General features: G+C 51.7%; 8 protein-coding genes across 8 annotated transcripts; 3 read left to right on the top strand and 5 right to left on the bottom strand.

The window, feature by feature from the left end:
• Nucleotides 1-880: 880 nt before the first annotated feature.
• Nucleotides 881-2399, top strand: NEUTE1DRAFT_126471 (uncharacterized protein; the record flags this gene model as incomplete). Its single annotated transcript, XM_009858400.1, has 2 exons — nucleotides 881-1208; nucleotides 1268-2399. The coding sequence occupies 2 exons, from the start codon at nucleotides 1075-1077 to the stop codon at nucleotides 2397-2399; spliced, it is 1266 nt and encodes a 421-aa protein (XP_009856702.1).
• Nucleotides 2400-3374: 975 nt separating this feature from the next.
• On the bottom strand, nucleotides 3375-5991 carry NEUTE1DRAFT_92035 (uncharacterized protein; the record flags this gene model as incomplete). Its single annotated transcript, XM_009858399.1, has 4 exons — nucleotides 3375-4618; nucleotides 4673-4951; nucleotides 5009-5685; nucleotides 5744-5991. The coding sequence occupies 4 exons, from the start codon at nucleotides 5955-5957 to the stop codon at nucleotides 3641-3643; spliced, it is 2148 nt and encodes a 715-aa protein (XP_009856701.1).
• A 2018-nt stretch (nucleotides 5992-8009) lies between these two features.
• On the top strand, nucleotides 8010-10500 carry NEUTE1DRAFT_133567 (uncharacterized protein; the record flags this gene model as incomplete). The annotated part of the gene is made up of 5 exons (XM_009858398.1): nucleotides 8010-8200; nucleotides 8289-8526; nucleotides 8605-8795; nucleotides 8851-8904; nucleotides 9044-10500. 5 exons carry the CDS (start codon nucleotides 8153-8155, stop codon nucleotides 10343-10345), a joined length of 1833 nt encoding a protein of 610 aa, XP_009856700.1.
• Nucleotides 10501-11370: 870 nt separating this feature from the next.
• On the bottom strand, nucleotides 11371-12482 carry NEUTE1DRAFT_92029 (uncharacterized protein; the record flags this gene model as incomplete). Its single annotated transcript, XM_009858397.1, has 1 exon — nucleotides 11371-12482. One exon carries the CDS (start codon nucleotides 12457-12459, stop codon nucleotides 11371-11373), a length of 1089 nt encoding a protein of 362 aa, XP_009856699.1.
• Nucleotides 12483-13267: 785 nt separating this feature from the next.
• On the top strand, nucleotides 13268-14233 carry NEUTE1DRAFT_92026 (nuclear movement protein nudC; the record flags this gene model as incomplete). Its single annotated transcript, XM_009858396.1, has 3 exons — nucleotides 13268-13340; nucleotides 13435-13646; nucleotides 13772-14233. The coding sequence occupies 3 exons, from the start codon at nucleotides 13328-13330 to the stop codon at nucleotides 14120-14122; spliced, it is 576 nt and encodes a 191-aa protein (XP_009856698.1).
• Nucleotides 14234-14880: 647 nt separating this feature from the next.
• On the bottom strand, nucleotides 14881-17031 carry NEUTE1DRAFT_92023 (uncharacterized protein; the record flags this gene model as incomplete). The annotated part of the gene is made up of 1 exon (XM_009858395.1): nucleotides 14881-17031. One exon carries the CDS (start codon nucleotides 16972-16974, stop codon nucleotides 15088-15090), a length of 1887 nt encoding a protein of 628 aa, XP_009856697.1.
• A 601-nt stretch (nucleotides 17032-17632) lies between these two features.
• Nucleotides 17633-20991, bottom strand: NEUTE1DRAFT_92020 (uncharacterized protein; the record flags this gene model as incomplete). The annotated part of the gene is made up of 3 exons (XM_009858394.1): nucleotides 17633-19610; nucleotides 19720-19893; nucleotides 20005-20991. The coding sequence occupies 3 exons, from the start codon at nucleotides 20989-20991 to the stop codon at nucleotides 17925-17927; spliced, it is 2847 nt and encodes a 948-aa protein (XP_009856696.1).
• Nucleotides 20992-23164: 2173 nt separating this feature from the next.
• Nucleotides 23165-25288, bottom strand: NEUTE1DRAFT_92017 (uncharacterized protein; the record flags this gene model as incomplete). Its single annotated transcript, XM_009858393.1, has 3 exons — nucleotides 23165-23428; nucleotides 23489-24347; nucleotides 24404-25288. The coding sequence occupies 3 exons, from the start codon at nucleotides 25286-25288 to the stop codon at nucleotides 23322-23324; spliced, it is 1851 nt and encodes a 616-aa protein (XP_009856695.1).
• Between the last annotated feature and the right edge of the window lie 1420 nt (nucleotides 25289-26708).

Raw genomic sequence — 26708 nt, 5'->3', positions numbered from 1 at the left:
CGCGCTGAGGAAAATTTCTCGCATCCGCATTCTTTCTGCGTCCCCGACTGTCGCCATTCTCGTGCCCATTGGAGGAGCGGCAACCAAGTTGCCTACGCGTGACCGCTATCGTACTTCATGCTTGAACATTTAGAAAAAAAACTGGACAGGTCAAGTGGCTTGAAAATTAGACTGTGTGTGGCTCAGCATCATCACAATATTGATGCCAAATTACCTCTAACCGAGATGCTGGAGTTCAAGTCCAAGACCATGTGCTGTTATGCGAGTGAGTTGTATCTCATTCATCTGCAGTGCGCTTAAACACTCACTCACTGCTGAGGTTGTGAACCATAACTCATTTGGGGTTTCTCATTCTGGTGAATATCTGTAAGGAGATGGATGGGAGTGTTTTACCAATTGTGGAGGTGCTCTCGCCCGCTGTTGAAAACCTAGGAATGTTTTAGTTCATCACCTCATCTTACCCGTAGCTTAAGAGGTCTTCTCTTGTCCTCAAACGGGAGGACTGCAGAAACACTGCATGTGACAGGACGGATTCGCTTTGACAATGGGGCAGTATTTGGTCTATGAATCCCCGAGTCTCTGAAACTCGAGTCAAAAAGCGAAGCTGCCATGCAGAACCGAGCCACTCGCCTCCATATCGGCACCTGCAGGAGGCAGGTGTGCTGATTTCCAGTTTCAAACAGCATGTCGGGACCTTGTAACTTGCTTGTTGGACCCGATTGGGCCTGAGTATCTGCTTTCACGGTTGAACCTTTGGGAAGATGGAAGCTGGACTTGTTAATTCAGCGTGAGGATTCGGATATTTAAGGAGTTCCAGTTCCCCTCTAATGACGGATTGTTTTCCTATGAGCACCACACTCGAAAACATCTACTTTGCCATCTAAAGGAGTAGATAAATTATACCAGTTTCAGAGATCTCCTCACCGAATCTTGTCAGCTTCAAGCCCTAATCTACTCGCTTCTTCTATTTGAAAAGACATTCCTCCCTCGTTTGGCGGCACCAACTTCGACGCTTCCGATCGTTTCCATCACCATCCGTCACTCCAGCATATCTGCTGGCAGACCGTAGTAGCCATGCGTTCATCCACCTGGACGACCTCTTTCGTCCTTCAGGCCCTGGCTTTCAACATCTTAGCTTCTGCTACCCCGGACGAAAATGTGGCTCTGAGCAAAAGAGACTTGGCGCAAGCCAGTCTGTTCAAGAGAGTGTACGTCCTTCACACCATCCTGTACTTTTCCCGTGCTTTACCCCTTTGCTAACACGTAGAAATAATAGGGTGTCTGCTTTCTCTGTCCCCCGCTCCCTCCATACCCGTGAGGACGACTCCGACACCGACCTAATCAAGAAAGCCGTCGTCGAGGTCGTGGAAGTAGTAACCGCCGATCAACTCGAGAGGCGTGGAGCGACCAGCACCGCTGCCGCCGATGCTGATAAAGCCAACTCAGCCAACAAAGCCGCCTCCACCAGTGCAGCCGGCAAGGCTGCCGCGCTCTCTTCCGAGGCTGCTGCCTTTTCTTCTAACGCCCAGGCCGCTTCGGTTGGTAGCTCGGCTGCTGCTGACATAACTGCTTCGGACAAGGTCAACGCTGCTAGTTCCCATGCTGCTTCCACCGGCAAGGCCGAAGCCGCCGAGTCTTCCGCCAACTATGGGACCGAGTCTTCGGCTGCCAACTCCTACGCCGCCTCCACCGGCAAGGCCGAAGCCGCCGAGTCCTCCGCCGCCCCTTCCTCCGCCGACTATGAGGCCGAGTCTTCAGCTGCCAACTCCTACGCCGCCCCCACCGAAAAGACCGCTGCTGCTGAGTCTTCTGGTGCCGCTTATTCTGGCGTCACTTATTCTTCCGCCGCTTATTCTGCCGTTGAGTCTGCCGATGCTTACGAGTCCGCCGATGATTGCGAGTCCGCCGCTGCTTACGAGTCCGCCGCTCCGACTAAGGACGCCGCTGAGGATCAGGATTACGCTAGCGACGAGAGCGACAGCGACAGCGATAGTGAGGATGAGGATGAGGATGAGGGAAATACCGACAAAGACGGCGCTGACGGTGCCGATGACAAGGACGCCTCGCCCACATCCACCGCCGACGCTGCTGGTGGCGAGCAAGAGGACGAGGACGAGGGAGAAGGCGAGGAACCCTGCCCCGAAGAGGACTCTGAGGATGCTGAAGGCGTAGCGACTGAAACCGGGTACGAGTATGGTGGCTATGGGGCCTATGGTGGATATGGCGGTTGGGTCACGTCTACTGCCCTGTCTGCTCCTACGGCCACCGACGACAGCGCGGACGGTAAGGAGCGTGAGGAATTTGCGGACGTGCAGCTGGCTGGTGCTGCTGGACAGAGAGTTGATGCTAAGATTGCCTTGGCTGTTGGGTTGGCTGGGTTGGTGTTTGTGCAGCTTTAAGAAGCTGATGTTCCCTTGGTCTGTGTGAGAGGGCAGTGACATCAGGGCTCTTTCATCTTCGAATCGGCGTGGCGACCCCTGACCGAAAAAAAAAGAGAGGGTACTTCTCAATGCTCTCTCTCTCTCTCTTCTTCTTCTCTCGACGGACTAAAAAGTACAATTGACTGGTTGACAGTCTCTTGACATTGTTTGGTCCCTTGCGGAACCGGTTCAGGCGGAAACCAACAACCGAGAGAGATCATGGTCTTTGCTGCTCGGTTTTGACTATGGCAACGCATTAGTTATTGGTCAGTTATTGTGTCAAATTAGTTCGACTTGGAGGAACGAAGGGTTGCAATGCGAACAGGCTCCTGATCGAGTTGCCTCTGGCTTTGTCGCTCTTTTATACCTATGTTTTTTTTTTCAGATCTTTCTTTTGGCATGCCTTTGCAATTTAACGACAGATACACGGGTTCGATACGTTCATTTAGATCTATATCCCAAATGGAAACAGAGCAGGCGAGCTAGTGTTGGAAATCAAATGATGACAAGGGGACACGGGGGAAACACGAAAGATTGTGGGAATGACTCTGTATGATAGTGATAGGGTAGATTTTGTATAGAAATATGGCATTCTCACATTTTGTGGATTCTCCAGATGTTGAAGCGGTGTTTGGGCCTGATCTATTCTTTGAGCCTGTGGACTTTTTCTCCGAAGTCTTTGAACTTGCTTGTAGGTTTTCTCAGTGTTGATCGTGTTGGTGATGGCTTGACGATGTCTTTTCGTGTTTGGGGTCAGGTGCAACCGTACTCATCAGAGTACTCACCGTACCCAGACCCTTGAACAAAATTGAGATGAATGCAATGGCAATTACTTAGGTGAGTCTTGGTGGGCATGACGGTCCACGGTCTTTATCCCATTCTTCATACGTCTATCTCGGATCGTCTCCGAGAGATTAGAACAGCGAAATCGTGCTGTTTCAATCTCATACGATGTTTTGCAATGTTGTGGTCTGAGAATATGTTCAGCGTCCGGGATTGAGGTAGAACGCGTGGAACAGCCTGCGAAGATCTCCTATAAAACACAATCTCTCAGGCCATAAAGCTGCGTTGTGCCATGTTTGCATGGTAGCACACCAACATTTGATCCTGCATTTAATGTACAGCGCAGCATATTGTCTGTAAAGCCGTTGACCTAGGTCGGAGGCCAAACACACAGCGCAGGAGGCTGCTTTCCCTTCTCCACACACATTTTTCTTCTCTCAAACATCTTGCTTCTTCACCTCTTCCTTCTTAGCGATCGCCAAATGGTAAGTTTCCAACTGCTGAGCCGTCATCTTACTCGGGCTCTTAACCGTCAGATCCTCTCCCTTCATGCTCTTGGGGAAAGCAATCACATCCCTCACAGAATCCGTGTGCGTCAATATGGCAACCAGCCTGTCAAAGCCCAGCGCGAACCCGGCATGCGGCGGACATCCCGCCCGCAACGCCTCGAGCAGGTGAGAGAATTGGGCCAGACCCGCATCCGTCATCTTGAGGATGTTGCGCATCACATACTCCTGCATGGAAGACAGGTGGATACGGCGGCTGCCGCCGCCAAGCTCGACGCCGTTGACGACGAGGTCGTAGTGGTCGGCGCGCGCCTTGAGCGGATCGGTGGCGAGCATCTCAACGTCGGCTTCGGTGAGCGGCGCGGTGAAGGGGTGGTGGGTGGCTTTGAACCCGGCTTGGCCGCCCTGGCCGGGATCGATGCCGTCGTCGGGGGTAAACATGGGGAAGTTGACGACCCAGAGGAACTTGAGGTCGAAGCTTTGCGGGAGGAGACCAGCGGAAACGAAGGAGCGGTAGAAGTGCGTGCGGGCAACGCCGAGGGCTGTGGAGCCTTCACCCTGGAAGGGGGCGTTCTTGCGCGCCTGGAAGACGAGCACATCGCCGTCTTCAAGGTCGGAAAAGGCTTCCATACTGGTGAGCGCGTCAAAGCCCTCAAAGCCAAGTGACGAGAGACCGCAGAGAGGTTTCTTGGAGTTGAACATGAGGGCGGCGGGAGCTCCGTCGGGATTGTTGGCAAGAGGCTTGGGGAGTTGGTCCATGAGTTTGTCGACGAACTCAGCAATGGTACCGGGAGTGACCGTTTCTCCGTCAAACTGGGGACGGATGCGGAAGGCTTCAACTATAGGCTGCTCGGTGTGCGTGATCATAGAAACAAACTGGGCGGGGAGGACATGGTCGACACGGTGTAGCTGGAAGAAGTGGTTAGATTAAATTGGTTTCAGTTTTAGAGACGTCTTGCATACCTCGAAGGGGATCCGTAGGTCGGGTTTGTCGATACCAAATCTTGTCATGGCCTCGTCGTACGTGAGCCGAAGAAAAGGAGCGGTAGGTTCAGGCCATTGAAGGTCACCATTTTCGGTCGATTCGCCGTTTTTCAAGTCGCGCTTGGGTACAGGATAGATATCGTCTCCTTGCCTGACGACGCTGAATTGGGCATTCAGAGCAGGAAGCAGCTGAGAGACAAGAGTCTCGACAGTGCGCATGACATCCTCGCCCGTGGCGAAGCCCATTTCCAAATCAAGCTATGTCGCGTATTAGCGTATGACTAGATGATAGGGAGCATACTCGACATGACATACCTGAGTAAACTCTGGCTGGCGGTCGGCTCTCAAGTCCTCATCACGGAAACAGCGAGCAAACTGATAATAACCACGGATACCGCTCGACATGAGGATCTGCTTGTATTGCTGCGGACTCTGGGGCAGAGCATAAGCCAGACCGCGACGTCTTGTCGGGACCAAGAACTCTCTTGCTCCCTCAGGAGTAGACTTGAACAGAATAGGCGTTTCCACCTCGGTAAAGTCAAGGTCATTGAGTGTTTTCCTGAGCTGGAAGCCGATCTGAGGACGGGCCAGCAGCCGTGAGCGAAGGGGGTCTGAGAAGCGGATTTGGAGATGTCTGGCAGAGGCAGGAAATTGAACGCCCTCGGAGACTATGATGTCTTTGGGAAAGGCATTAAGAGGCTGGATGGCGTCAAGGTCCAGATCGATACGGTTGCCATGGAGCCGGGCAACGGTTCCAGTCACGCTCACGGGGCTATACAAGGGGACTGCTCTCAGGGCCCTCGTGACCAACTGCTCGGGGCTTCCATCCTCCTTGAATGTGGATGTGACCTGCACCGATGGGCCATTTTCAACCTGAATGTCGGCAAACACCAGTTTTAAGCTCTTGACTCTTCGTCGCAGGAGAAAGCCATGGACGGTGACCTTGTTGCCCTCGACGAAGTCAGCGGCCTTGGATGCACTGGGAAATTGGCCTGGCCCGCATCAGCCAAGCTCAGGTATAAAAGGCATAGTATACACGGCAATACCTACTGTACTGTGCCCATTCTTCGCGCAATTTTTGGCCGCTTACTTTATCACCGGATGGTGAAGCAAGAGCTGGGGAATTGTGAAGCAGGCGTTGCGAGTTCCGGGGCAGGCATTTCAGCGACTGCCAGTGAGGGTTTATGCGGCTTGTGTAGAGTCTCGAATTCTGGGACGGTATAAGTCTACAGAGCCGTCTCAAAGAGACGCGGGGTTGAGCCATGGCAGTCTGATGTCGTCAACGTCTGTCAACCTTCCGTCTTCCGCTTCTGGCAGAGAGAGCTCCATCGTGAAGGGTGTTGTCGGTGGTGTGAGCCCCGGTCCAGGGTTAGTATGGACGAGACGAGTGAGGGTTGAGCTGGGAGTGGTAAGATTGGCCCGAGCTTTGATACAAGCTCTTGGACAGCCCCACATAAAGCTGCCACTCGCTGCTCGTTGGTCGGCAAAGTGCTGGCCCGAGCGCGCTTCGAAATTTCGAGTGGGGCCCACAGTCGCGCCCGCAGGGAACAAAACCCTCTGCCGCGCGCCGGCCTTTGAGAATTTTCTTCTCTTTTTTTCTTCATGACCCTTCCATTCAAAACAAAATGATGAAAGCCCAGGTGTTAATTTGATGAAGCTTCCTCCTTCCTGACCCTTCGAACTCTCCCCTCACGGGGCTTAAGTGGTTCGATAGTGAGGGAAGGCGGGAATTTTGAAATAAGCGTTCGGCACACCGACCTTGTTACTCATCGGACGCCAACACGGCACTCTGATTCTATCTGAAGGAAGGAGTTCTTGTTTTCTTTTTTCTTGTACATATTCTCTTCGCTTGTCCCTGGTAGTTGACCCTACGCCTCTCCGTCTCTTTAGGCTTGGATTCTACCCTTGAATGCATTTGCAATACCCTGCTGCTCACTGTTACGAGTCTGGGTTCAAAGGCAACACGTTGCTGCAGATGAAGAAAGAGAGACTGTTACCCGGTGGTACGCGGGGTCCTTCTCAGACAGCCTGGTGGTTTCCTTCTCTCCTCCGCAAGCTGGGGTTCACTGAGGCTGATTTAAGACGAGACCGCTGATGTCATGTCGAACAATATTGCTGTCTTGGACTGGGCGCTTTGTACCCGCACAAAGTGTGGAATATAGTAATCTCCAAATAAAATGGGCAATAGCGTGATTTGCGATCTCCCCAAGCGCATCATGTCGAAATTTGAGGATAAGCCCCATCGTAACCCCAGACCCTTGGGTCATGCACACCATTTTCTGGATGCAACACTCTTTCAACTTCGGCCGTGATTCTCAACGTGGATCCATTCAGACCGGCGCCCGACATCAGAGAGGTGGAACAAGGAATCCGGGCGATGATTGTCGTCGATCACATTTGGACTTCTGTGCTCGGAGGCGACTGGAGGTGCTCATGTCCCTTGTATTGCCTTTTAGCGCGTGTCCGCCAGGAAATCTGCCCGTCAGGGTACCGTAGAGACTCGCCAGATTGGCAAACCTCTACTGCCAGAAAACCAGGTTATTTGGGCAGAATAAGTACAGTCCTGTAAGGTTCACGTCCGGCTTCCTGCACAGAAATGTGTGCGTGTTAAGGTGGAGGGCAATGTCACTGGTCGGTGGCTTGTTAAGTCGGCCTTTTTGAATTGCACTCAAACTGGGCCAGCAGAGCACATTCGGTATGCTGCCTCCTGTGCTTACTGTCGGGCGCTCAAAGAGGGATAGTCTTTTGCCAATCTGGCGAGTCTCTACGGTACAACGACACTACCTTCTGCGCTTCTCCCGTATCTCCATGCTCCCGTCCCCCATGCACCTGGGGCTATCCCCTGTAGCGGAGGTACAACCTCCAGGCAATCGTATAGGTTTTGGCTTGAAAATCTCCCTACTGCGTAGGTACCTACCCCCGGGCCTACCGCTGCCGCTCCCCCTACCATGCCCCCCTTCGGCTCCCCCCTACACATTGAACCGCCTACAGGACGCTAGTACCTGTTTCGGGGGCCCAGTCAAAAGTGCTGCACAGGGCGGTTCCTTATAGATTACTCGTGTTCATCCGACGTCCAAGGTTACGGCATTGACGAGGCATCTATACTCTACACTCTCCCGCTCTACCGACTTCCTCCAGCCAACGAATACCTCCGTCATTACATCAGACACTTCGAGTAGTTACATCCAGCTCTTCTGAGGTCAGACGCTGCCCGACCGCGACCCCCAACCCAACACAACAGCGGTACCAACTGTTAGGCCGCCCGCCACTCGTTACAAACCTACCCACGACATCATTGCTCTTACAATCGTTTCGACTCAATCCCTCCATACGCTTCCGATACCCGACAGCGACCGAGCGACGAACCAGCTGGAACTCGCGCGCCGAGGTTGATATTACAAGTTCACATTCTCAATACTCGGGAGCAAGTCGCCCGCTGGTGGCGATTAGCTGGAAAAGATGGCGAGCTCCTTTGAAAAATCCGTCAAGGGCGCGACCAAAATTAAGGTTCGTTACCCGGTCTCACTCATCATACACTGCCATTTCAGAGCCTTGCGATTCAGCGGCTGACGCTTACAATCGATCATGACAACAGGCCGCGCCTCCCAAGACGAAGTACATCGAGCATATTCTTATCGCGACACATTCGGGTGAGGCGGGAGTTGGAGAGGTCTTTAGGGTACTGCAGACTCGGTTGCGCGATTCAACATGGACCGTTGTCTTCAAGAGTCTGATTACTGTACACCTTATGATCCGAGAGGGTTCGCCAGACGTTACCCTAGCATATCTTGCTAAGCACCGGAGTATGCTGGGTCTGGGCATGATATCAGATGGTGAGTGATGCCGAACCCATTAGGTCCTTTCGTCTTGCTTTGCTCTGTACGTAAAGTAACTAACAAGCGGCCGTACAGTTCAAACACAAGGCCGAAACATCCGTCATTACTATGATTACCTTACCGAAAGGGTGCGAGCGTATCGTGACACAAAGATTGACTGGGTTCGAGGCAGGGAGAACCGGTTGGAGAAGCTCTCAGTCGAAAAAGGCTTGCTACGAGAGACAGAATCTGTTCAGAAGCAACTCACAGCGTTGCTCAAGTGTGATGTATGTTGCTCTCCGGGTGAATGTTTTTGACGCTTGTTGCTAACACTATGGGCAGGTCATGGACAACGAACCAGAAAACGAAATTACGGTTACCGTGTTCAGGCTCTTGGTTTTAGATCTTCTTGCCTTGTTCCAAGCTCTGAACCAGGCCATGATCAATATTCTTGGTATGAATCTATCCATCTCAACCAGACGCGCTGCGGCCCCAGGCTTACCTATTTCTAGGCCACTTTTTCGAAATGTCAAAGCCTGATGCCGAGAGAGCTATGGACATCTACCGGAATTTTGCTCGTCAAACCGATTTCGTGGTACAGTACCTCAGTGTCGCTCGACAATATGAACACCATACTAGAGTTGAGGTTCCCAAGCTCAAGCACGCACCTGTGAATTTGGGACGGCAGCTAGAGGATTATCTGAAGGATCCTGACTTCGAGATTCACCGGAGGCAGTATCTGGCCGAGCTGGAGGCGAAGAAGAAAGGGGGGTCATCCTCGGTATCAAAGTTCCCCAAAGCAGAGTCATCCACGAAGAATACTGCCTCAGGGACCACAAGCACCAAAGAAGAGTCATCCAGGCCGGCAATTCCTATCAAGTCGGCGGATGCCAACCTCATCGATTTCTTCGACTCGATCGAGCAAAACCAGACGCAAATGGCTGTTCAGGCACAGCCACAGCTTCAGCAAACCCATGGACAGATGCAAGTGAGCGCAAACCCTTGGGCACAGGCCGCTTTCCAGCCTCAACCTACTCAGCCGTTTCAAGCCAACGATTTTGTGGCTCAGGCTGCCTTCCAACAAGCTTTCCAGCAGCAGCAACAACAACAGCAGCAGCAGCCAACAATGGATACTTATGGTCAAGTTCCGCAGGCTCCTCAGCAACAGATGCAACCGTCTTTTACGGGAGCTGGGTATGGTGGCTTTTCTCCCCAGCAACAAGGCTTCCAGGCCACCTCGTTGTCTCTTGGTCCCCAGGATCACATGGCCAGTTTCCAGACGGCCACAACCACCGGCTTCTCCGGTCTTCAGCCACCACAGCAAGTCACCAACCCTTTCCGACAATCTATGATGATGAACCAACAACAAACGGGATCTCCATTCTCGCCAGCGAACAACTCCCCTTTCCAGCAGCAACAACCACAACAACAGCAACAGCAGCAAATGCAGCGTCCTGTGACTGCACAGTCTACCAACCCATTTGCTCGCGCATCTCCTCAGGCGGCACAGCCCTTCGCTTCTCCTCCAGCCAACTCGCCTTTCCAGTCGGCTCCACCGCAACAACCGCAGCCGACTGGAACCAACCCCTTCGCGAGGGGCTTCGCGGCTTCCCAGTCGGTCCAACAACAACAGCAGCAGCGCCCCGTTACTGCTAGTGGCCCACTTCTTCCGATGCCAACGGGCAGCACAAATCCTTTCCGTCAGGGTGCGTTCGTGAACCATGCTACCGGTATGGGGTGGCAACATAACCAACAGCCTATAGGGGGCGGGCTCGACCAACTCGAGACAATCCCGGTGTTTCCGAGGCCAGCACAGCAAACGCCATGGCAGCAATGATGAGCGGTTGTCTCCTCTGACAGCCGCGTAATACTTAGCTCTCTTGATCTTGGATTTTAAGGGCTATACGGGCAAGCGTATGTCGCTGACAGGCGCACTGCCCCGCTTTTCTGTCATTCTGCTGTTTTCGTTTTGGCTTGTCTGGTTTGTTCGGGATGGCACGAACCGGCAAGTCATGCATCTAGCGCGGCGTTCCTTTTGCTTTTTTTTTTTTTTTGAGCCCAGCTCTTTTTTCTCACTCGCCTTCGTTATTCGATTCGGCAATCCTGATCTTTCGTCATTGTTGCCGCGAGTTTTCTGACGGTGCCCCTCCTTAGTCTACCGAATGGACAGCCAATGTTTGGGGTTGCAGGGCGGTTTGATGCTCGTACGTTCAAAATGGGTGGCAATAAGACAGTCAAGGATTGGCTGTGAAGAGATCAGGTTTTTTTTCCGCCGTCGAGTGCTTCATGACAGGCAGGGCCAGATACAAGGCTCAGCAGCGCAGCGCAAGAAAGAGAGAGAGAGGGGGGGGGGTAAGTTGGAATGGATACGCTACATAAAAACGGTGGAATGGGGTCCGGGCATCTCGAGATAGAGGAGTGAAAGAGGTATGATAAATGGTCATACCATCAAAACTTTCAGGATTGGCTGCCAATACTCTCTCCAGGAATGTCCAGCAAGGGAGGCATACACATTTTTGCAGTAGGAAGCCTGGAGGCTCTTTTTACTTGGTAAATCTTAATCTATATTTTCTTGGGCATCCCTGTGGTCAATCGTCGCACTCTTATTAGTCTGAATTTTTTTCCCTTCTTTTCTCCATTATCGTCGTCCCAATCCCTCACACAACTTTGCGCCCTCTAAATCCACCGAGTGTGAAGTTGATTTATATGATGCTGGCCCCGCCTCATGTGTGTTCCGAAATCAAGATCCGTCGGAGAGGAAAAAAGAAAAGTATTCAATCGCTGAGTGAACGCCGTCGCTATGCAACAAAAACACCACTACCGCCAACCAAAAGGCCAGGGCATACCGGTCCAGAACCACTCTCAGTCCAAATCCATCTTATCCGCGTCACCCACAGCGGCCATCCCCGCCGCCATGCTCGTCTCTTGTGACAACCCAATACCACTGCCAGCCTCCTTCTCATCCTCAACAAACACACCCAACCCAGCAAACGCTTCATACAAGGCGCGCGCCGCAAAGTCGTCAAAGCTGTACCCACCAGCAACGTGCTGTCTGTCCAACCGGTACTTCTCCATGAGCGGGTGACTCAAGCCTCCATGTAGCTTGTACCGACTAGGCGCGAAGTCCATGCCTCCAAAGGGGTCGTACGGGCCCTGTGGCGCCGGCGCCTTCGGCTTCTCCTTCAAGCCGCGGATGGACAAGCGCTCAACCTCTGACGCGCCCGTGCCCATTCCCGTTGTTGCGATGGTAGGGTTGGAAGCTGTTTCAGCAACCCGATTCACCTGCCCACGCCTCTTTAGCTGCACCTTCGTCGCCGGCTCCGCTGTCATAGCAGTGGTTCCCTTGGCCAGATTATCCAGCTCCATTTCGCGACTCCTCACCCTCTCTCTTTTCTCCGCCTCCGCCTCCTTGATAGCCTCAATCCTCCTCTGCCGCACAGCATCCCTTTCGGCTGCCAGCCTCTTTCTTGAAATCTCATCCGCCTCCCTCCCCGCCTTCTTATTCCGCTCAATATCCGCCCTGTGCTCCGCCTCCCATGCCTGCAATTGCGCCTCCGCCTGCCGTCTCCTCTCATCCGTCCCATTGACAAGTTCAAACGTCAAATCTTCCACCATCTGCAGGTAATTATTATAATCCTGGAGCGTCTCAAAGTCGTCCTCGACTTGGTTGAACACCGCAGCCACGCGACGGCGGATGTCGACCTCGCGCTCGACGGCCAAGTCGCCGAAAAAAGCCGAGCGGAAGCCCTTGCGACGCAGCGTTTTGTTGCAGCCGGCGTGCGGACATTGGTTGGGTCCGTCGTTGAAGAGTCTGTTGGCGCAGTTGAGACACATGGAGTGATAGCATTCGGGGTTGAAGACGAAGACGATGTCGGGGTTGAGGTACTTGCGCGATTTGCAGACGGGGCACATTTCGTCTTCGAAGCCGAGGGGGTCGAGAGGGCGCGCCATGGTGGGTGGTTACTTTTTTTTTGGTTGTTTTGATAATTTCGCTTCGAGGGAGGAGACGGGGATCGATGTGCTGAAGTGGGATTTCCAAAGATTGAATGATGGCCAAGAGAGATGTATGCTGGATTATAGCGAGGAGTGGGCGTTTCCCTTCAAGGGACAGTAGTCCGTATCTGAGAACTCGGGACGTCTCTTGGTGTGTCGGTGAGTGAGTGGCGATCACGGCCCAAATCTTCCTTTATATCTGTTTGGTGATCGTGATTTGGCGATGAGGACTTGTACTCGTCTGGTCAGATGATGGAATGTTATTCTAAAATGCCAACTCGGCTAGGCAGAGACTGCGGGTCACGCAGTGATGTATACTAAACGGTGGATAGGGAAGGTGGTGAAAATCAATAAAGTGGAAGTCTGGGTGAAACCCGAGTGAGATTGACGATGTGGTGAAAGAGGGACTGATAAGGAAGAGTTATGCTTGGGCTGAATAATCCTTGTTTCCACTTGGCCCCCAACCGCGCCAGCGCTCCAATGGACGCTACCCTGGCGGTGCAGGGTGGGGCTTCCTATATCCCCATTCACAGCACGGCACTCTGCCGCGCTCATCTGGCAGCTCTGTCTCAGGGGACTGGACGCGGGCAAGCGTGGGGTGAGCAGGGGCTACCAGGGCAGTGACAGCAGCCGCTCGCGGGCAGCTCCTAGGATTGGGATTGGGCGGCCTGCGCCGTTGCGGGTTACCTTGCCCCTCCAGAAATTCGGTCATCGCGTTCAGGCGCGTTCCATCGTCTTCTACTTACATTACCGCACACTGGACCACTGCACCAAGCTGTCGTCGTTGCCCAATATCTACACCGAAATAAACAACACTACCTTCAACATGGCTGACAAAGGTACGTTTTAGAGCTCGACTCCTTTTGCTCTCAAGATCAGAAAGTCCATCCGCCATCAACAGGTCCCACTAATCAACTGACTGAACAATGTCAGACGTAACAGAGCTCACCCCCGCCGAGGAGGCCGCTGCCCGCGCCAAGGAACAAGCCGAGCAGGAGGCTCTCCCCTACAAGTGGACTCAGACGATTGGCGACGTTGACATCACCATTCTCGTCCCTGGTAACCTAAAGGGCAAAGATATGGTGGTTGAGATAAAGAAGCAGTCTCTTACGGCTGGTATTAAGGGTCAAGAGCCCGTCATCAAGGTAACCAACCTACTTGCCTACATATCTACAAATTCACAACCCTTGCAACTTTCCAACGCCGCTATACCATACCACCCAATATCGCATGCCGAGTAGCTCGATTCTGACACCTCCCACAAAACCAGGGCGACCTCCCCCACCCGATCCTCCTCGACGATTCTACTTGGACGCTGTCCCCCGCTCCCGACGGTCAAAAAGCCCTGGAGATCCATCTCGAAAAGCACAACAAGCTCGAATGGTGGCCGCACGTAGTCATCAGCGCCCCGAAAATCGACGTGAGCAAGATCGTCCCCGAGAACAGCAAGCTGTCGGACCTCGAGGGCGAGACGCGGGCAATGGTGGAGAAGATGATGTACGACCAAAGACAAAAGGAGATGGGGTTGCCGACGAGCGATGAGCAGAAGAAGATGGATATTTTGAAGAAGTTCCAGGAGCAGCATCCGGAGATGGATTTTAGTAATGCGAAAATTCAGTAGATGAGCGAAAGGAGGAAAGGGGGAGGGCAGTTGGAGATACTGAGAGGATTTGGGGGAGAGGAGAAGTAAAAGGTGATGATCATGATAACGAAGCATTAATGACTTGAAAATGACCGTTCTTATTTTCCATTGAATCAAACAGGGTGAAGTACTGTTGATGGACACTTTCTCTGAACTGTTGTGGTGATGTTCTGTTCCAGCCGCACACGGACTACATCATACCTGGAATAGCCGAACCCATGACAAATCACTGCATACGCTTCAGTAGATGACCTAGAGATTACACTTCATGGATTTGAATGAACGAATGTAGTATTTCGGGGACTGCTGTTGGTGGTGGGATAAATCGCGGGATGCGGAAGCATTCACCGCGGGAAATTTTCTCACGACATGATGCACACAGACTAACCAAAACGAAACACATAAGCTGATAACATCTCAACCATCTATTGCCATGCATGCAGACCTATGAAACTCGGTTGACACACTAAGTGCGCAAAAGAGATGTGATGGGTGAAACGAATCGCCGAGACCACGGTGTAAAGATCATGGCGTCAGAGAGCCCATCCAGATTCAATTTTGGAACCGCTAGTAATGAGAACGCAGACTGAAAGCTGCAATCCATGAATAATAATAAGCGTTCCGAAATATGCCTGAGCATCAAGAAGCTTGTTGTTCAAAGTGCAAGTTTTCAAGAGCAATGGATGGACCATGTCTCTTGGGGTCTAGGGTTCACGAGAAGAGAAAGTGTCCTAGATGTTAGTCCATAACGCACAATCGCATAATTTGATCAGGGAGATAGACAAAGAAGTGGTGCCTATGATCGCGAACAAGAAATCGTCAGGAACAGATAATGCCAAAAGGCAAGCGAGGGTGCTGATATAGTTCATTCCTGCTGTAAATCGACACTGCCGACAACCTCTTGGACGGACCAGAACATGAGGGGTATCAGATCAACCAGGCCATCATGATCTGGCCAAACGAGCCGCCTTAAATCTGCTCATGCGCGGCGGACCGCCTTCTTCCTCGTCCAGCGGGACGACGGGTTGTTCCTCCTCGGGCTTCATAAAGCCTCCCTCCTTCTGGATCATGCGATTCCGCAACCGATTGTATTCAACCGCCGCCGCCCGGTACAGGAGCTCGTCGTCCATGTCATCCGGCTCCTGCGGCGCAGACAGGACATTTCTCTCGACAACCTGATTGACCAGAATTTGATCCTCGGGAGGAGTGGGCTCGGCAGGAGGGGCCGAATGAGACTCGCGGAAACGCTGCGGTAGCTGGAGCGGGCCAGGAGGTGGGGATGCCGCGGCCGGAGCAGCAGCTTTCCCGGTTGACGCTCGTTCTTTCTTAAACCGTGACACACGCTTGGGAGGCTCTGGCTCTTCCGGCTCCTGCTCTTGCGTTGTCGGGTTACTAGCCACAGCTCCATGTTCGACAATACCCCCAACAGGATTGACTAAGGGCACCTTTGGCGCAGCGGGCTTCGGCTGCACAGCCGGCTGAATTTCCTCCTCAGGGGCAATGTCCAGCTCTGTGGCGAACCGCACACCCTTCTTCTCCTTTGCCTTCCCCTTGGACTTCAGAGACGAGGCGGTTGGCTCTGACTGAGTGTTCTCCGGCGCTGGTGTTGGCGCCGATACCGATACCGGCGTTGAGCGAGGTTCCCTGACAACAGTGATGTAGCCGCCACCAGCATCCTTGCGATCTTCATCATCCGGTTGCTGGGGCTTCTGACGCTCGACAGTGAACGCAGACTTGAAGCCCAAGCGCTTCTCAAGCTCCTGCATGCGCTGAATATAATCACTGGTGATCACGCTATGCTTGGAGCGTCCAAACTCATCCTCATCATCGTCATCCTCTTCTAGCTCGTCCTCATATTCATCCCACTCCGCATTCTCATCCTCGGTGGACCCTTCGTCAATCTCGAGTTCAGCAACGATGGGATGGATTTCTTCCTGCATGTACTGGAGCATGTCGGCGCGCAACTGGCTTTCGTCCTCCGACTCGTCCTTGGGTATCACAGCTTTCGACATATCCATTGCATCCTGTTCTTTGACCTTTTGCATGAGCTGCGTGAGTTTGCCAGCTGTAGTCGGCAATTGGTCGACGGACTTGGTATCATCGGCAAACGTGACACTCTTTCCGGAGCTTGTAGATGGTGTAATCGGAGTCGTGCTCGAGGATTCGCTCGTGGTAGTAGATGCAGCAGCGGCAGAGGTAGCAGTAGGTTGATGTTGCTCGACTGATTGGTTCTCTTGTGTGGTGTTGGATTTGGCCTGAGCCTGAGGAAGATCGGCCTGGGTTTCCGGGAGCTTCTCGATGCCGGCCTTTTTGAGAGCTTCCTCGACCCTCCTACCGACCTCACCTCCGCTCTGCAGGCGGTACTGAACGATATTATCTTCGTCATCCAGTTCCTCAATGATATCCGTAATGGGAAGACCGGTCTCTTCATCTGTGCCGCCATCAGGGTTGGCAATGACTTTTGCCGCCGCGAGTTTATTTTCCTCCGTTTCAACAAGCTTCGTCAGCGTATCGACGTTCTTCTCAACGTAATCGAGACGGCGACCGAGGACACTGGAAATTTGATCAGCTTCCTTGAGATCATTTTCGCCAAAAATCTCGTTGATTTCTTTCTTGGTGATGATAGTGCCGTCATAGTCGCGTCGGATGCGAGCAAGCTCGGTGCGGGGAGACGGGTCCTTGGGCAAGCCGTCCACCTCCTCTTTGAGTGCTGCATACTCGAAGTAGGTTTGTTGCCAGTGGGTCAGAGATGCGTGAAGCTGGTTGACCTTGCCCTCCAGCAGCTGCATATGCCGGTCAAGATCGGCAAGATGGTCTCTTGATACTGCCATGGTGGTTGATTGGAGGGTGGGACGAAGGGCGATGATGGAGGCAAACGGAGGATTGGAGGGGAAGAAAAGTTTCGCGATGACGGGATGAGGTCAAAATTTTGGGGAGCTTATGTAACGGGATGGCTCATGCAAGGGTTAGGGTTGGTAGCAAATCCCAGGGAAGAAACATGTGAAGAATATGTAGTCCTGTTCTTTCGAATTCCATAAAGATGGGTCCGTGACAGTTGCGGGTACATTTGCAATTCATGAAGATATATGATACTGTCTTTTAAATCCAACGCCGATCGGCGGATGTATGCTAATGTCACCATTGTTGCCCTTCAGAGTATTAGTGTTCGGCTCCCTGGGACTGCAGTCGTAAGCATCTGCTTGCGGACTCATCAAGTTCGTTCGGAACTACAATGTTATTTGTTTCCTCGGAAAATTCGCGTTTTGCAAAAGTGACTAAACAGAACTGCGAAATCCCGGGCCACCCCACAGCTGTAGCCGATCGTATCCCGGACTTTTACCATTGGTCGCTCGAGCCTCAGTTGTAATGGAAGCAAACTGGCAGCCATAACCCAACCAAAACGCCATGGGCTATTCAAACTTGCGATCAACAAGTGCTGCCGTAGATACGTGCAGATATAAATCAGTTGCATGTTCGACCAAGAATTAAGTAGAACACAAGTTTATACAAGCGCAAAAAGTAAATGCAAGAATCGCCTAACACGCCGCGCCATGCAATTGGTATCTTTCCCCTTTTCCTTCAACTTCAACAAGTATGAAGATGCCCGTCATGTTTGCCGCTCAATGAGGTCACAGTAATCCAGCAACCTTTACAAGTAACCAAAGTTGCTTTCCTCACATATGGACTTGGGTTCCTTAGCCCCGGATGGCCAGCCTCATGCCTGCCATTTTCCGTCTTTTCCTTTCTTTTCCTTTCTTTCCTTCGTTTTCCCCTCAAGATCTCAGAACTGTCCGGGAGGAAACTGCCCAGACTGTTGAAACTGTTGAGACTGATACGGCCCATGCTGGTATGGTCCAGGGTGACGAGGCAGTGGAGCCTGTATCCGTTTCCCGTCCAAGAACTGGGCACTTCTACCATCATAGTAGAGATTCCTCGTCTCCATCTGTCTTCTCGCCTCAAAAGCGGCACGCTCCTCTTCGTCCAGCGCGAACGCCTTCTTCAGCCACCCAAACGCGCTTCGCTTTTTCTTCAGTGATTTTCCACTGTTTGTCTCCTGGTTCGCTGTCGTTCCTGTCGTCATGTTGCTCCTCACGCTCATGCCCATAGCAGAAGGGAGGTTCCGTGGCGGCACCTGGTGAAGGTGACCGAGTGGTTGTTGTGGGGACTGGTATGGCGACTGATATGAGGTCGATTGTTGCCCCTGCGCACTATACTGGGTTCCTGAAGTGTGCGGTCTTTGTTGCAAAGGAGAGTGCGGGCTCGCCTGGACAGGGCGCCAAAACTGCATTCCGCTCTCTGAGTGAGGTGAAGAGACAAATCCGGGGTGCATGATTGCTGGCGGCGGCGGGAAGTCGGCAACTGTATCGAATGATGCAATTGAGTTGACATGTGGTCGCTCCATGTCCGATCCATAAGCAGAATCTGATGTCTGGTACGTTCTGGACGTTGGGAATAACGAGTCTCGATACTCTGGTGAGTCGGGTCGAGGTATATGTATCGAGTCCGGCGGTGTCGTCTTCTGTGAAACTCGTCGTCTGAATGAGGATTCTTGCCCAGGATGGACTACAACCTCTGGCAATGATTCCGGCGAAGTTCTGTGGCTTTGCTTTGATGTCGGTCTGGAGTCTCTTGTCTCGACTGGAGCCAATTTGGGCCTCGAAGGTTGCGGTCTCAACTGGTGTGACTCTGGTATCGTCCTGTGGCTTTGCTTTGAAGCTGGTCTTGAATCTCTCGTATCAGCCTGAGCTAACGTTGGCTTCGAAGGTTGTGGCCTAGGCTGGGGTTGTGCTGCACGTGGATTATACACCTTTGCCTCCAATGTCGGTTCCTGAGTATACACTTTTGCCTCCAATGTCGGTTCCCGACTATACACCTTTGCCTCCAATGTCGGTTTCTGAGTATAGACCTTTGCCTCCAATGTCGGTTCCTGAGTATACACTTTTGCCTCCAAGGTCGGTTCCCGACTATACACCTTTGCCTCCAATGTCGGTTTCTGAGTATAGACCTTTGCCTCCACTGTCGGTTTCTGAGTATACACTTTTGCCTCCAATGTCGGTTCCTGACAATACGCCTTCGCCTCCAATGTCTGTTCCTTCGGCTTTCCAATAATGGGCACCGGTAATTCCGGCTTGTAGCTGACCGGTTCATCCTTCGGCTTCGGGCGGTCGAACACGCGAGGAGAGGGAAGAGGTGATGTTTGTGGTGTATACGTTTTGGGCTGAAGGAGGTAGACCGGTTCTTCTTCTTCTTGTTCTTCTTCGTCTTCTACTTCTTCTTCATTATCATCATCTTCTTCTTCTTCATCCTTTTCTTCTTCTCCATCTCCTTCTTCTTCCTCCTCCTCATCCTCCTTCTCCTCCTCGTTGGTTTCTTCCTTGTTCTCAGCTGTCTCAAGCTGATATAGCGCAGATTGAGAAGGAGCGGGCTTAGAGAGCCGGTGAGGGTTTCGGGCTGGCGGGGGCGGAGACTGTATTGGAAGTTCCAGTTCTGTTGAAGACCTATTTGCACTATTCTCCACTGTGCCTTCCTCTTCTGTAATCTCCTTCGATTGGACTGTCGGTGGGATACCCATTGACGTTGAATGCGTAGATGTACGAGTAATTTTTAGATCGAAGTATGAGGTTGGCGACGACTGCTTGCCCTCCACGATCGAACTGAGCCGCAACGATAAGCGAGGGGGTGTATTTGGAGTTTTGGCGATGGGAGACGTCGGGGGTGTTGTAACCGAGGATGCGTCGGATGCATGGGGGCTATGACGCGGTGATGTGAAAGGCTCGATGGTGAACTGGGAGGATGTCAGCAAAAACAAAAGGCATTTGGTATGGAATGCAGCATCCTTGTTATAGATAGAGGACACTCACTCGTGTCTTTCGGCTCACTTCACCCGCCCTCCGCTCCATCTCGGAAATGATGCCAATCAACTGGACAATTACTCTATTTAGAGCATTGCCCTTCTCTTCCAAGTCCATAAACGCTTGAAACCACCCATCGGTATTTCCCTTCATTGCATCAAATATGTCGATTACGTCTGGGCGCTCTTTCCGCCAGCGACCGTGCTGCTGTTCCGCCAGATACATAGTAAAATCCCTCGTAGACTCCAGTCCTTCGGCAATATCATTCATGATTTGCTGAAGGGCGACCTGTGTCCGGGCCACGATATGCTCGATTTTCTCGTTTCCTTCGATCATTCTAAGCCGAAAGTTGCGATCCTCCAGCATCCGTTCGAAAAGCTCCATGTTATCCATCGGCAACCTTAGATGAATGATGCGCTCGTTCAAATCTTTGGTTGCCAGGCCAATATCCTCTAGGACCGTCTCCAGAAACTCATCCACCTCGTCAATATGCCCTTGGAGAATTGTCACGACCGACATCTGACTGTTCGCCATCCCGTTGAGCAAAAGATAAACGCCGAAGGAGATTTGTGACATTAGTCGACGCAGCTCGTGCGTTTGTTGCCCCGGACGATAGCGCCATTGGGCCGCTGGGGGCTCGGCCGACTTGTCTTGCTCCAACAACTGCTCCCGACGGGTTTTGGCGTCGCCGGTACGCAGTTTGGGTTTTGGGGTCGCACCGCCCTGGGTGGCTTCGAATAGGGATTCTGCAAAGGCTTCTTGCATGAACGGAATGGGATGACGGGGCGCTGGTGGTGGTCGCGGTTGCGCTTGTGGCTGCGGCTGCTGGCGCTGCTGTCGTTCGTTCCCGTAGTTTATTTTTTTTCTGTGCCTGTACGACTCGGTTGGTTCTGCGTCCGAGTTGGTGGCTGTCCCTGCGTCCTCGGTCCCTTCATTGTCCGGAATCAGGACGATGGGAAACTGGCCATCCGGACTAAGGAGTGACGATCGGCCCATGATAGGCACTTGTGGTGTGGATAAAACCACTAGGGTTCAAACTTGAGATAGGCAATCAAAAATAGCACCGATGAGGAGCCCGAACTGCGAGCTTCCCATGGGCCTCGCAGGCGACGGGGTTCGTTTGACTTCTCTGTGGCGGCGATCGACAGCGACGGCAGCGTGTGGGATGAACGCGTGGAGGTGTAGACGATGGCGTGGTACGGTGAACGTTCCGTCAAAGGGAATGGCCAATTTGGGAACGGATCTGCCAGGCCGAACGAAGCCAGTGCACCGGGCCGGCGCTGGCAATCACCCACTGCAGATGCACTCAGTGCTGCAGGTACCCGCAATCTCAGCGAGCTGAGGACCCTCCTTCAGTGGGACAGGTGCAGCTGTCAGACGGACAGGGCGGGTCGGCAGTGGAAACTGGGCGAGCCTGAAGTTCGGATTGAACGCCTTCCCGTCAATCGCGATATCGAACCGGACCGTGTGCCTGATGTCGAACCGCGATGCTGTACTACGTGTAAGGTAGGTAGCGTAAGGTAAGGAATGCCGTCGCGGTGGGCTCTGGGCTATCCAGTTGTCGGCAAAAGGCGGCGGGAGCTGGATTATCAGGACTATCAGGACTATCAGGGTGGGAATCGGAGGGGTCAGATCGGCAGAGGTGTAAATCACGGTCCTTCCGGGTAATGGTCGGTCTTTATGGCGTTGTTGGCGTATTTGGTGGTTGTGGGTGAGACGCACGGCGGTCAAGTCGTCATCCGATGCAAGTGGTTTGGAACTTTCAAGGAATGCGTAACGGACGCGGCAAAAGGAAGAAGCGCTTCACAAATCGCGTCCAGGCATGGACAGTTCAACCGCGAGTTGTTGGTGAAAAGGAGAACAAAGACAGGTCGAATTCGCAAGCGAAGCGAGGAATTTCATAGCACTACCTGAGAGCTGACGACCCATGGCGCCTGGAAAATGTCCTTGCCTAGACACCGGCAAACAGTGATAGCAGAAAAGCTGGGGAAAATAAAATGAAGCTCAGGTGAGCCGGCGTCGAATGAGAGCGGAGGGCAAGCCAGTAGTACCCAGGGGAGGGAATCCAGGTCTATCGAAATGGAGCATCTGGCCGGGCCCCATCGAGCATTCCCGTCCGGTTCCTGGCGCGGTCCCTGGGCCGTCCCTGCCCCTGGAGCTGGGTGACTGCAATGGGAGACGCTGTCCGGTCGAGATTGGTCCGGTATCTCCAGGGCACATGCAACTGGATGCAGCTGTGGGAAGCCAACCGTGCCCCTGGGAGATCAGACACTGGACATTCCGACTTTCTTTTCCACATGTGAGTGAGCACTGTCACTGTCATATCCCCGTCGATTTCGACTAGCAAATGTCACGGACATCTACTTTTAGTTCAGTTGGACTCACATGAGAGAACCAACAGCAGTTCCGTACTTTGCCTTCAGCCAGAGAGGTCAGGTCGAGTCCCCCCTCGAGCCTCTTGGGCATGCCCGCTTTGCCTTCGTTTTCTTTTCCGCTTTGGGGATCTACATTTCCCGGCGCCTACGCAGTACAAGGAAGGAGCCAACCTCGCAAAAGTATGCAGCTCGGTTGCTGTCCCTTCCTCGGCCAATTCCACGTTTGTTCGGCCAGACTTTCATTTCCACATTTATCTTGCAGTCGTTTTCATCCATTCATTCATGTAACAACCAGTTAAATTGGGTTATGATACATGACGGATTTGCTACTACGTGCATTGGTTTGGATGTTCCATTGTAAGTTTGCTTCATTACCGCCATCATATGCGCCAATTTGGAGTACGTACAAATTCTATAACAGCTTGGTGCGCATAGCCGCAATGCAATGGAACTCTGCCAAAAAAAAAAAAAAAAAAAAAAAAAAAAAAAAAAAAAAACCGGTGTTCCTTAGGGCGGTTACAACCAGCTTTGACCCAATTTGTTCCGCTTCCCGAAAGGGCTTATTGCCGCGCTGTAAATAGGAATGGGATATCACCTGCCTTCTCCTCAGGGGACCCTGGACTAGGTCCTCGAGACCCCTTTCCCAAGAGTGCTAACTACGTAAAGTAGCAACCCCAGGGCAGGTATCATGATGGCATTGGCACAGTCAGGTCAACGGCACACAGCCCCTCCAAACGAAAGACACCATCGATATACTTAAATATCTTTACATAAAGAATCATGATTTTTTTTTTCAAGAGCTAAGAAAAACCCATCTTGACATTCCGCATGTAATTGCTTCCCAAGTACATCTATCCTCGTCTATCCTGTTGAACTCGTGGTATATACTGCAAACCATGACATTTTCACCTGGACGAAAACAATCACGGACCGCATACCCACACATACCACTCAGCACTTCAAGTCAATGCCCTTCCTCAACTCCGACTGCCTGATCTCAAACATGACCTGAATGCCAACGAACAGGGCAATGCATGAGCCTGTGAGAAAAGAGATGCCTAGACGAAGCAAGTTAGTGCACCAGTCCAGTCAGGCAAGCAAGCAGTGAAGCAACGTACCAGACAACCCTCTAAACAGGCCCTCCCAAAGAGCCTTCATAGCATCAACCCCACCGCCAAAGCCCACTACGTTCGCGCTGATCATCATCAACACGTTTCCGACCGCGCCCACGCAGCACAGCATTCTGTACGCCGTCGGCCTGCCCTCCCACTTCTTACGCGGGAACAGATAACCGGCGGCAATCTCGGGCAGGAAGAACGCGACAATAAGCCAGCTCCACACAAGCAGCTGGAAATCCACGTCGTGCCAGATGGCCACGAACATGAACACGGCCAGGTACGTGATAATCGAGTATGCCGAGCTAACAAGCGTCCTAAAGTTAGATCCACCTAACGGGATGTAGATGTAGCGGAGCGTCCATCGATAGAAGGAGCGGTGCCAGGAGCGCCAGAAGGACAGAGTGCTGTAGTTGTCGCTCACGCACCGCAGCATGTTCTCGGGTGGGTCGATTCCGTCCACCAGGGCCCAGAAGCGGAAGAGGCGCCAGGGAACCAGCAGCTTCAGCCAGATGATGTGCAGCTTAAAGAAGGAGAGCAGGGCGATCTGGGCGGGCGTGTACGTGGACCAGTCAGGCCGCGCGTTGGAGATGGCGTTGACATAATTGAAGTGCAGCACGAACTCCATGGCAAGGAGTACGAGCAGACACCGGATGCCGTACTTGACGGTGCGCGAAAGTTCGATACTGGCGGACTTGTATCGGCACTGCGAGATGTAGTCGTTGAAGGTCAGGATCGGGCCGGCCAGGTACAACGGGGCGTAGATGGCGTAAGCGAAGTAGTTGCGGAAGGAGTAGTTACTCTTGGGCGCTGGAGTGCCGACACGGTCGCGTTCGGAAAGGCTGGCAGGGTCTAGTTGCTTCTTCTTTGGTGCGTTAGCATGAGCGCAAACTGGAAAGTAAGCCCAGGAATTCGTACCTCGATGGGACTGCCGCCCTGTCTGTCCGTCATCCAGGCATAATCGAGGTTGAAGCTGATCAGTCGGAGAATGGTGATGTTGAAGAGAATGTGCCACCGGTTCAGGAGTCCTTGTTGGCTGTCCATCCAAGAAGCAAGATCAAGCAGGCTATCTGGCGCAAAGGGAATCAAGTTCACAAACGTCTTGAATCTGTAACCATCGTAGACTTTCATAGTCACCAAGATGTAGAGGTTGAAGATCCATGTCGCCCATGGGACAACCTTTCTCGGGAGCCTAGTTGCGATTTGGTAATTCAACCACAAGAGACCTAGGATTTTAAGCCCGCTAGTTCCGTGGAGGGCTGTGAGGAGAATAGCACCAAAGAAGGCATCAAACGATATGCGCTGCTCTAGCCGCGCCTCGGCAGCTCTGGGCGATGTTTCAGAGGCACCAGGCTCAAGTCGTGTGGGCTTGAATAGCTTCCAAACTCGGCGCAAGAGCGGCTGCACAACGAGTAGTCCAAAAATATGCGGTATCTTTCCCCTAATCGTTCGTAGCTGGCTGTCCGATACATCAACCTTGCGACCCAGCATCCAGCCGCCTGACAGATAGCGCTGGAACTTTGGGTACCTTGGGTCGGATTCCCTGGACACTTCAAAAGGAACCCAAAACATGTAAGGAACCGCAACCAAGAACACCAAGTAGTATAGGTAGAACTCGGGTGTGCTCCATTTTGATCTCTCTGCTTTCTTTCCCTTGCTCAAGCCGCCCTCTTGTGCTCCATGTGGATCGTTTCTCGCCTCGGCCGCAAGCTTGTATGGGACGGACGAAGGTGTTGTGAATCGTGTGTCGAGCGTGTCTAGTTGGTATATGCTTCGAATGAAGCCGAGGATGCCTCCTCCCATCTTCCAAGCTAAGGTGCGCCGCACTTCAGAGCATAACCGAGCTGTGATTATGACGTGGGAGTCGCGAGAAAAATGTGTTTTACTTCGAAGCGTCACTGATTCAAGGTTCGTTCATCCGGTGTGACCTTTTTCGATGTCGCAGATGATGGTTGACCTCGTCTTGGGTAAGATCGGTCCTTCAAGGTTCACGATGGCTCGATTTCGTGTTGACTCGGCGCAAACGCTGTCCGATAGTGTGTTCGATTATATGCGGGAAGCCTGCGAGTCAATGAGCACCTTGAGTAGACATGGATATAAATAGTCCCTACTTTGATATTGACCGCTCAATGGTTGTGGCGTTGTTCGTATTAGAGAGCTGTCCTTGAACTATTCAATCAAGCGATGCGACGAGCGACATGGATAACAAATGGTAGGTAGTTGTTCCAGGTAGCTCCAATTTCCCCAGAGAGGGGCGCTGTAACTTTGCAGTTGGTAGCAGCTGGCGTGGGGCTGTGTCAGCCCAAGCCACGTGTGTGTTGCCCCTGAGTCCCTGGCTGAGCTCTCCACGGCGTCCATTACACTACCTCTAGTTCTGTTGGCTGTCCGCTTGTCACTAAGTGGAAGATACAACGAAGACAAACCACCTAGAGGTAGGTACTTGTTGGAGAGGGGTCCAGGTTCCTGTCGGGTCTCCAACTCTGCTCCACAGAGTTGGCGACAAAACCGCCGGACACGACAAAACCCAAACGGACAGCAAAAATGCAGCCCAAAAAGGGCAAAACCCTACCGTCCAACTTTGCAACGCTACAAATCTACCAATCCTAGACCAAAAAATTTCTCTCAACCTACATTCTCTTCATTTTTGATTTCTCTATTTACCTAATCCATTCGCATATATATACCTATATTAGTCAAATTACTATAGGCTATAGAATTTCAACCTTCATTTTAGAACTTTATTCTTACTTACTAATTTTAAAATCTTATAACTTTTTAAAGAAAAGTCTAATTACTACTACTATACCTTTATTATATATTTCTTAGTAAAATTAAAATACTACCCTAAATTATTAAACGATTTATAGGATATATAACTTACTAATCTATTTTCAAAATAATATAAGTATATATAATATTTATAATCTAATATTTGATATTAACTGTAAATAAATAGTAATAATATATGAACTTACCTTAATACTTTCTTTTATACTTTTACTTTAAATATTAAATATTTAATTAGTATTCTTTTATAAAAGTACATTGCTTATTTATTTAATTTAATTTCTTTTCTTTTATTAATTCTATTATTAATTTCCTAACATTAATATAACTTTTACTTCTTTATTTCTCCTCTTTTCATATACCTTATATCAATAGTGAGAACTTGAAAAATAATTTCAATATTAATAATTCAGGAACTTCAAATTAAATTCCAAAA

Source organism: Neurospora tetrasperma (assembly GCF_000213175.1).
Source record: "Neurospora tetrasperma FGSC 2508 unplaced genomic scaffold NEUTE1scaffold_81, whole genome shotgun sequence".
NCBI classification, from domain to species: domain Eukaryota; kingdom Fungi; phylum Ascomycota; class Sordariomycetes; order Sordariales; family Sordariaceae; genus Neurospora; species Neurospora tetrasperma.
Note: the sequence above shows the minus strand (reverse complement) of the source record. Positions and strands in the feature narration are given on the sequence as shown.